Below are 10,963 nucleotides of genomic sequence, written 5' to 3' on the forward strand. Positions count from 1 at the left end.
AAATATATTATATTATAATATATATTAATATTATATTAATTATTAATATTAAAAAATAAATATTATAATTTAAAATTAAAAACAAAAGTTTGTCTTTTCAAACATTTCAACTTTACAAACCCACTTCCTAAAAGGCAAAAATTACCGTTCCCACTTCCCACGTTTAGTCATCTACAGACTATAGCAGCGTCGACCGTTCCGGTGACTAGCAGCCGCCAATCGACCAGCAGGCAGCCGCAACACAACAACAACCGGTAAATTTCAATGTTATAACAAGGCTAAATTTCAATGTTAACGACAATTTATTATTTTGAATCATACAATAATTTGAAAAACAGAGTAAAATAAGCAAAAAGAAATAAACATTAATAAAATAAACAAAAAAATTATAAAATTTTAAAAAGCCCACAAAGCAGGCCCATAACAAAAAACCGAATTAACAAAAACCGAACCGAAATAACAAAAACCGAACCGAAATAATAAAAACCGAACCGAACCGAATTATTTCGGTTCGGTGTTCGGTACACGTTGTACAAGAACCGAAAACCGAAAAAACCGAAAAAAAAAAACCGAAACCGAACCGAAATACCGAATGCCCAGCCCTAATGCATTGGTCGATTCAGTTTGGTTTCATGTATCGATTCGGTTTATTGATTTTGATTTTTCAATACGCTAAACCAATAATCAAATCAATAAGACATGTTTTATCAATTTATCGACTTTGATTCTTAACGATTCGGCTTCAGTTTAATCAATACGAAATTGCTTATAAAATAAATATGCGACTTCTCCAACAATTTGACGTGACAAGAAAACAATGTAACTTTACCAATACTCATAAGATAGAAACTGTAATAACTAACAGGAAAAAATCTATACAAGTATAACACAAATAGAAATTAAGAAGAAAAAAACTCTTACTTAGATTTTGATGTTTTGTATAATGTGAAGTTGTGAACTCAAAGTTACTATGAAGTCATATGAATTGAAGGATAAAGGGCAAAGACACTAATTAGTAAGATATTGAGTTAATATATAATATATTAATATTTAAGAACGGGTAAATTAGTAAATTACTACAGTTTTAATGTGTTATCAGTTTACCTAATAACTCAATATTCTCAAAAAAAAATTTTTTACATGAAATGGCAAACATCTAGAGTATATTATGTAATATAGTTATAGTTTCAATTATTTTTAATATGTGGCAATAGTTTCACAAGAAATTTTGTTATTCGATTTCCTAATTATATAAATCCAGAATTTGTATAATTCGGTCTCTAATGGTATAAATTCAAAAATTATATAATTTGGTTACTGATTGTATATATCCAGAATTTGTATAATTCGATCTCTAATTGTATAAATCTAAAATTTATATAATTTGGTTACTGATTGTATAAATTCAGAAGTTGTATATTCTTATCCTAATTATTTGTATATGATTTATGAAAAAATCATAATAAATTACCTTGTTTGTATATTTGCAGGTGACATATACAAACAGAGTTCTGAAAAATTCCTAAATATATAAATATAAAATTTGTATATATTTACCTTGTTTGTATATTTGCAAGGAAAATATACAAATGGACAAGCGAAATATATAAATCGCAACATCTATTTGTATATATTTACCATGTTTGTATATTTGCAAATGAAATATACAAAATGTTGCCTCTATAACAAACAGAACCATAACTATGAAGTGCAATTACCGAAACCTTAGCTATATAACCTTATTATATTTTTCATCTTTGCTATTTTTGAAATTTTCTCAATTAAAAAAAAAACAAATTGATAACTCGATAATCTTTTTTTATAAAACCATTAAAAAATCGTTGATCAAATAATCGAATAATAATAAAAAATCAGTAACACTTTTTTCAATTCAATCTATATCGGTTCAATTTTTAGTCACTCCTACCTAAGCATAAGGATCATTTTGGTCATTTTCTCTATAAAATACTTTATGGTCTTCAACATTAGAAGTTAAGAGAATCAGAAAAATCAGAAGAATGAGTTTTCCAAAAGAGGAATCGGATAGTTCCATTAAAGATGATCAGATCCGGCGAGCCCAACTGCAAATTCAATTTCACGGAACCAGAAGGGAGGATTTTCAGTCCATTGAAGCCTATGTGAAAAGATTGAAGTCCATCGCCGATTCTCTAGTAGAAATCGGCGATGAGATCTCAAATTCAGACAAGGTGTTGCAACTTCTTGCTGGTTTGCCTAATCAATACTTACCCCTCAAAAACATAATATCATCAAGGTGTCCTCTCCCCAATTTTGAAGAAGCTTCTTCCATGTTGTACATGCAGGAGGACATATTATTACATGTAAGCAAAGGGGGAAAAAAATTTACTCTATATTCAAAAGGCATAATACATAAACATGACATTTAATTTGGCGACAGCTGATAATTATGATCTTTAATTTTGAATATGCACAAGTAAATACTTAAATTTATATAAAATTGAACACATTCGTCCTACATGACACCTTACATGACAATATCGTGTCCTACATGGCATCCTATGCCTATTATGTCACGTAGGACAAATATGTTTATTTGTTCAATTTTATACAAATTTAAGTACCTACTTGTGCACATTCAAAATTAAAGATCATAGTTATCCGTTAAAACCAAGTTAAGGATCATGTTTATATCTTATGCCTATTCAAAATTACAAATATTCTTATTATGAGCTAATTTACGGTTGCAGGATCCCAGTGTTGTTGGTGCAGAGCAATCGTCGTCTGGTTTTTGTACAGTAGATAAGTTTGTTGATGTAGTGGAGACATTGGGTACTGTAGTAGCTGCAGCTGGTACATTGGGATTGGGTACTGTCTTTGCTGCTCCATTGGGTACTGTGGTTGGTGCAGTTGGTGCATCCAGGATGATTGTATTTGGAGCAGTAAGTGCCATGTCTGGCTGGAAAAATTGGCAAGCACTCCGTCGCAAGTAATTAATCGGTTGATTTCTTGTATGGTCACTTAATTAATAGTTATTTCGTTTGTGTAATCAAAAGCTTGATTTGCTACTTCTATTTAAAGTTTGTCTTGAGATGTATTATGATATGCAGTTGAAGTTCTACACAAACTTTCATTTGTGTTTTGCAATATTTTGATTTTCCTTTTGAGGTGTGTATGGTATGGAGGTATATTTTTGGGAAAATGGTCTGAAAAGTATTTTAACTTTGATCGAAATTATTGTTACGATATCAAATTTTATGGAGGATTTTTTACCTCTACACTATTTAATAGTGGATTTTAAAGGTATATATGTACCTAGTGGACACGTTACTATTTATAATGATGCAATATTTATGATGTTCACATGGACATATATATACCTTTAAAATACACTATTAAATATTGTTACAACAATTTCGATCAAAATTCGGATATATTTCAGATCATTTTCCCTATATTTTTTGGTAAAGGATTAATTAATCTCCGTAATAGACCCAGATTAGTTGAAGAGAATAGTTTTAGATTCCGTTTGGATAAGCTGGAAAAAAATGAGTAGTTTTTAAGTCAAAAAATTAAAAATTAAAAAATTTAGAAATAATTTCAGAGACCTTCCCTCACATTTAACTTTATAACACTTACTTCCCTTGTGGTTTCAGATATTACACTCATCTCCTTATTTTTAAATTTTTGTAACCAAACTTATTTAAATGATAATCTTTCAACAACATTCCAAAAATACCCTTTTATAACATTAATATAATTATTTAATACTTCTATAGTTCTTTATGACTAATAACATAAGCAATATTTCGTTCCAGTTTTTAATACTATATTTGAGTTTCTTTTAAGGTTGGATTCATAATACGAGAAACGATACGGTATAAATCAATCGGTAAATTCTTTTTTTTGATAGAAAAATGCAACCTGCATACTTGACCTCCAAATATTTGTATAAACATTTTTTTTTTCATTTGACATGCGATAATAAATGTTTAGTTTGATAATTTTTTAGACTTAAGAAAAAAAACAATTATGTTCATATATATATATAAAAAAAAAAAATCTGCACATAATTACCAGACAATATTTCCCGACCCTAAACAATATTTTTATAATAAATTTTCAACATTCTTTTTGTACTTAAAATATTGCATATGTCTTAACCGTAAAAATTACCACTAAATTTTAATATGTTTAAGAAGTTCCGTCATTTTAGCAAGTTCGATAGTTTACAAGGAAATAAATAAATGTATATAATGAAAGACGGTGCGCGGTGGAGCACCATAGGTAGAGTATTTTATTTCAGCTAAAATATTTTGGAAATTTTCATTTCAAAAATTAATAAAAAATAATGTTAAGCAAGGGGCAACTTTGGAATATTGGATGAGTTTTAATGATTAATAAAAAATAATGTCAAGAAAGGGCAACTTTGGAATATTAGATGGGTTTTAGCATTAAAACTAATTTGGTTACATAAATGTGAAAATAAGGGAGGTGAGCGTAATATCTAAAACTAGAAGGGAAGATAGTGTTATAAGGCTAAACTTGAGGGGAGGTCTCTGAAATTATCCTAAAATTTTAAATAATTTTTAAGTCAAAAAATGAAAAGTAAGAGAGCCTACTTTTGATTTTTAATTTATTTGACATTATTTTTAACTTTGTCAAAACACTTTCAACAACTAAAAACACATTAAAAATAGGTTTGATCAACTTTTAAATTCATCCAAACATGTTAGTTTGATGTATCGATCAAATTTCGACTTACATGCATTGATGCAAACATCCAGGTGAGAAGGGAATGTAAGTCAAGATAAGCTATAATTGTGTTGGTGTTGTCATTGAAATCAAGAGAAAATAATTAAAATGGTCTTTTGGTAATGTTTTATTTTGGTTCTTAATATATTTTTAGGAAAAATACTTAAATATGTCATTGAATTTTGAGAAAATGTTCATCAATGTCAAATCTAAAAATTTGGTTCGTCTATGTCTTTTCTGTTTGAGAAAAAGTTCATCCATTTTTTGTCAAAATTCAATGACATATTTGAGTTTTTTCTCTTTAAAAATGATTTAATTAACAATGTGGCTGAATCATAATTGACCACGTGTAAAAAAATAATTTTGAAAAATTGAAATTATTTTTAACAAATAATGGCATGGATGAGTGTTTTTCAAATGAAAATGGCATAGATGGGCCTTTTCTCAAAGTTTGATGACATATTTAAGTCTTTTTTCCTATATTTTACATGATTGAAATAATACTTACTTAATAACAAAAGTTATTCATTTGGGTCCTAAAATTAAACCTAATAGGGGCGGGCCCACGTTGAGCGAATGGGTGTCAAGCGAATCCCCGAAAAATTTAACTAAAGTTTTTTATATATATATATATATTAACTAAGAAATTTTTTATTTAAGCAAATATGATTATGTCTTTCCAATCCTTTAATCCACCTTGTTTGCACATCTACCTATTAGAGCCTCTGTTCCGATCATTCAATATCCGTATCTTTCATACTATATTTATCTAAATTATACATAAAATAAATTTAAGATACTATTTTTTTATATATATAGCAAACACAAAAAATAATTAAATTATTTTCTTACCGTATCAAACATGATCAAAGTAACGAATTTTTTGCTTTAGGAAATTGTACGGAGCCAATAATGTGTAAGGCAGTTTGGTCATATCGCGAATTAATAAATTTTTTTTATTATATGCAACAATTTTATTGTTACTAAACTATAGGACTTGCGTGAAATTTGTGTTCCAATATGAAAAGTAGATCAAGGAAAAAGACAAAAATATGTCTATTTCATTATAGCTTTTATTTCCCTCAGACCTAAAGACCAAGTCAGCTCATTTTCTATCAACCAATATGACTTACTTCACGAGTAAGTTAATTCAGATACGTATTCTTCTCCTTTTTCAATTTATGTCATATTATTTAAACTGATAAGGAATTTAAGAAATAAATAAATATTTTAAAAATTCGTTATAAATACTTTTAATATTGCTATCTCAATATAAATAGCAATATTTAATTCTGTAAAAAAAATGAAAAATGAAAAAATAAATTAAAATTTATTGTTTAAATAAATTTTAGATATTTATATATATAAATCATTTTATTTATTAAGGTAATAGATAAATTTTGAATTTAAGCTATTTATTATTATATAAAAATGAGTTATTTAAAAAATATATATAGTATCATATAAAATAGGCAAACAGTATTTTCTTTGATCACAATTTGTTAAAATAATTTTTAAAATATCATTCTTTTAAGAAACATATGTTGTATATATAATATAAATATGAAAATTTTATCTTAAAAATTAGTAAAAAATTCAACATCTAAAATCACATTAAAAAAATTAAAGATTCTAACACCTAAATTCAAAGTGAAAGATGTTTTTTGAAGATTGGTTTATATTTGAATTAACATCAAAATTTTAAACAGTAAGAGTTTGTTTGACCGAGGAACAAGTTGTTTTGAGATTAATTATTTAAAATCATCATTTCCTTCTCTATGTGGAATAAAAATAACATTATTAACTAATCTAATCATCTTATCAACATAAAAAAAACGAGATAAATTCATCTTAAAATTAATTTCAAAATTAATTATTTCTTATCATTAGTACCAAACGAGCCATAACACACTAATTCAAACAGTACTACAGGGTTCATATTTTAAAGGGTGGAAGTCTACTCAGAGAATAAGAAGAAAAACCGGAGAGATAGAAGCAGAGTTCAGTCAGGTAGAAACTTTAACAATGAATTTTCCAATTGAAGAATCTGATAAAAAAATAAATCAAAATTTACAGTTTAAATAAATGTTACGATATTTATATAGATATTAATCATTTTATTAAGGTAATATATAAATTTTGAAGTTAAGCTATTTATTATTATATAAAAATATTTTTTTAAAAAAAAAACTATATCATATAAATTAAGATAGAAAAAATTATCATCTTCCTTAAAACGCATGGAAAGAAAAAAGCATCATGTAAAGAAAGTTGATATTCTGAATAATACATTTCTTGACTTCACCCACCAATAAAGTTATTAAAAATAAAAGGTAACCAATAATGTTGTCTCATCGTACTACTTTAAATCTTTTATCGTAAAGTACAAAATATACTAATAAAATGTTGCTATCCAGTCCCTCATTTTCTCCCTATAATTTTTTCATATATAATTGTATTACTTTAATAATACTTGTATGGAGAAAATTCTCTTAAGAGTGTCACCCCCAAATGAGCTCTGTAGAGCGCGATCCAAAATTAGTTGGAGCTTCAAGGTGGACTACAAACACCGGGTGAGAAACAAAAAAAAAACAACTAATTTTGTAGTGCTATTTTTAAAGAGTTACTTGACAATAAGAATTATATAAGGTAAAAACAATAGACAAACCATGTGATTAAAATAGGGAAAATTATGCAGATAAGTAAATATACACTAGTTAATTAACTAATATGGTTATAATTTGAATTAATTATCACTTGCCGCCTTTTTTTAGTTATAATTACATACACCTCTTTCACCTTTTTCCTCTCTTATACATACAAATACAAATTATACATATACATATACAATTATATGATAGATATATGAATACAATTCATCTCTCTCCACTCTCTGCTCTCTCCTCCTTCTCTCAATCTCGCTCGCATCTCTCTTCCTTCTCCCACTCTCGCTCGCCTCTCTCCTCCTTCTCCCAATCGTGCTCACCAAATATTCAAATACATACGTATACCAGTTACATATATACAATTATCTGACATATATACATATACAATTCGACAGATATGCAAATACAATTCACCTCTCTCGCTCGATTCTCTCTTCCCTCTTCAATCTTGTTCGCCTCTCTTCTCCCTCTAACATGTAGATACAAATCATAATTAGCAAACTATAACTATGATGCCTAATAAAATTAATTTTAATGGCTATTTACAAAATTTCTCCGTTAAAATAAAAGTTTATTTCTCTTTGGATACACGATAAGTGGCACTAGCCTGTGCATATCTCTGATGGCAAGTAAACGACAGAGGAAGGAGGAATCTATGGCTAAACCCCAACTTAATTATGAGATTATAATCTATAATGCAAAATGATTTATTTTTTTTTGGTTTCAATCTATATCTGCTACTATTAAAATAGGCAAACAGTATTTTCTTTGATCACAATTTGTTAAAATAATTTTTAAAATATCAGTTTTTTATGTACTCATAATATATAAATGTGAATATTTTATCTTAAAATTTCTTTTACATAAATATATCAAACACAAAAATTAATTAAATTATATTCTTACCGTATCAAACATGATCAAAGTAAAGAATTTTTTGCTTTAGGAAATTGAACGGAGCCAATAATGTGCAAGGCAGTTTGGGTCCCATCGTGAATTAACAAACTTTTTATTATTGTTACCAAAATTATTGAACTTGAGTGGAATTTACAGTCCAATATGAAAAGTAGATCGATGAAAAAGACAAAAATATGTCTATTTCATTATAGCTTTCATATTCCCTCCAATCTAAAGACCAAGTTAGCTCATTTTCTGTCGATCTATATGACTTACTTCACCAGTAAGCTAGTTCAGATATGTATTATTCTCTTTTTTCAATTTATTTCATACTATTTGAACTGATAAGGAATTTAAGAAATAAATAAATACTTTAAAAACTCGTTATAAATACTTTAAATATTGATTTCTTAATATAAATAGCACTATTTAATTCTGTACAAAATTTAAAAATGAAATAAAAAAGATTTTTTAAAATTTATAGTTAAAATAAATTTTAGATATTTATATAGATATAAATCATTTTTATTTATTAAGGTAATAGATAAATTTTGAAGTTATGCTATTTATTATTATATAAAAATGAATTATTTTTTTTAAAAATAAATTATAGTATCATATAAAATAGGCAAACATTATTTTCTTTGATCACAATTTGTTAAAATAATTTTTAAAATATCATTTTTTTATGAAACATATGTTGTATATATAATATAAATATGAAAATTTTATCTTAAAAAATACTAAAGAATTCAACATCTAAAATCACATTAAAAAAATTAAAGATTCAACACCTAAATTCAAAGTGAAAGATGTTTTTTGAAGATTGGTTTATATTTGAATTAACATCAAAATTTTAAACAGTAAGAGTTTGTTTGACCGAGGAACAAGTTGTTTTGAGATTAATTATTTCCTTCTTTATGTGGAATAAAAATAACACTATTAACTAATCTATTGATCTTATCAAAATAAAAAATAAAAAAAAGATAAACTCATCTTAAGATTAATTTCAAAATTAGTTATTCCTTTTCAGTAGTACCAAACGAGTCATAACACACTAATTCAAACAGTACTAAAGGGTTCATATTTTAAAGGGTGGAAGTCTTCTCAAAGAAAAGAGAAAAGACATAAAGTCATCACTAAAATTGTTGCAAATTTTCAAAAAGATACTTTAACTTTGCAATCGTCCTATTACCTCACTAAACAATTTTGAACATATATTATTATATCATTTTTTTTATCAATCCCAGATTTTAAAAAGCAAGTGTGTTCACACACCAATCATTACATAACACGTGTTAATTTTATTTTCATTTTAACTTTTTTCTTTATCTGTCTTTCTTTTTTACTTATTTTAATTTTAATTTCATCTTAAATTCATCTTCCACCTCCCACTTTCAAGTGATTCATCCCTCCATTTTCTTTCGTTTTCTTCACCTCCCATCCTCACCTCACCCACCACGTCAAGTTGAACCCCGCCCTCATTTTTTTTCTCTTTTTCTTCTTCTTCTCCGGTCAAATTCTTTATAGAATTCATACTATCTTTTAGACTTTATTGAATTATTGATAACAAAATTAATTATTTTTTTAAGAAAATTTAAAATTTGAAGATATCATCAACTACTCCTTTTCATATAACTTCAAAATTAAAAATAATAATTTTAAAAGAATCAATGAATTCCCCGAAAATTGAAAGAACTCAATTGAAATCGGATAAAAAAATTATATGATACTTCCTAATTATCTTGAAATCTAATGGGTTTATCAAATTGTTCGAAATGTAAAAAAATATTTAGTTAAAGTTTTAAAATTAAAGAGAGTAAAACTAATTGTAGTAATAAAGGAAGGTGAAGTTGTGGTAAAAATGGTGACATTGAAAGTGAGAAGTTTCAATGGAAATAACAATGAATTTTTGAAGAAGAAAGAAGAAAGAAAGAGAAAAAATAAAAAGGAAAAAAAGTTAAAATAATAAAAAAATAAGAAAATATATTTTATAATAAAGTATTTGTAAAAATAAAATTATATTAGTTCATTTAGCTTGCTCACTCTCTTTGAGAGAGTGTACACCACTCTATATGTCAGGTGGACGAAAAATGATATAGTAATACATATTCAAAATTGTTTAGTGAGGTAATAGTATGATTGTAAAGTTAAGATGTCTTTTTTAAAATCTAGGACAACTTCAATATTGCATTTATGTCTTTTCTCGAGAGAAAAAGAAAAACCAGAGAGATAGAAGCAGAGTTCAATCAGTTAAGAATGAATTTTCCAAATGAAGAATCTGATAATTCCACGATTTCAGTTGAAGATGAACAGATCAAGCGGACTCAACTTAAAATTCAATTTCAGAGTACAAGAAAAGGGGATCTCGAAACAATCGAATCCTATGTGAAAAAATTGAAATCCATAGCCAATTCTCTAGCAGAAATTGACAGTCCGATCTCAGATTCAGACATGGTGTTGCAACTTCTTGCTGGTTTGCCTAATCAATACTTGCCCCTCAAAAACACAATATCATCAATGTGTCATCTCCCCAATTTTGAAGAAACTTCTTCCATGTTGTACATGCAAGAGGACATATTATTACTGGTGAGAGCAAACGGTTCATCCAAATCTCTTCGAAAAAAATTACATTATATATTCAAAATTAAGGTGATGTACATTTTTTT

The 10,963-nt window shown here is 26.9% G+C and overlaps 1 protein-coding gene across 1 annotated transcript; it reads left to right on the plus strand.

The window, feature by feature from the left end:
• Window positions 1-1,930: 1,930 nt before the first annotated feature.
• Window positions 1,931-3,140, plus strand: LOC102604170 (uncharacterized). Its single transcript, XM_006366187.2, has 2 exons — window positions 1,931-2,339; window positions 2,727-3,140. The coding sequence occupies exons 1-2, from the start codon at window positions 2,019-2,021 to the stop codon at window positions 2,967-2,969; spliced, it is 564 nt and encodes a 187-aa protein (XP_006366249.1). The 5' UTR covers window positions 1,931-2,018; the 3' UTR covers window positions 2,970-3,140.
• Window positions 3,141-10,963: the final 7,823 nt, after the last annotated feature.

The sequence above is a fragment of the Solanum tuberosum genome, unplaced genomic scaffold, assembly GCF_000226075.1.
Source record: "Solanum tuberosum cultivar DM 1-3 516 R44 unplaced genomic scaffold, SolTub_3.0 scf00622, whole genome shotgun sequence".
Lineage (NCBI taxonomy): Eukaryota > Viridiplantae > Streptophyta > Magnoliopsida > Solanales > Solanaceae > Solanum > Solanum tuberosum.

Coding starts and splice junctions, on each gene's coding strand:
- LOC102604170 (XM_006366187.2), top strand. CDS start 2,019: ATGAGTTTTCCAAAAGAGGAATCGGATAGTTCCATTAAAGATGATCAG. Junction 2,340..2,726: donor AGGAGGACATATTATTACAT/GTAAGCAAAGGG, acceptor TTACGGTTGCAG/GATCCCAGTGTTGTTGGTGC.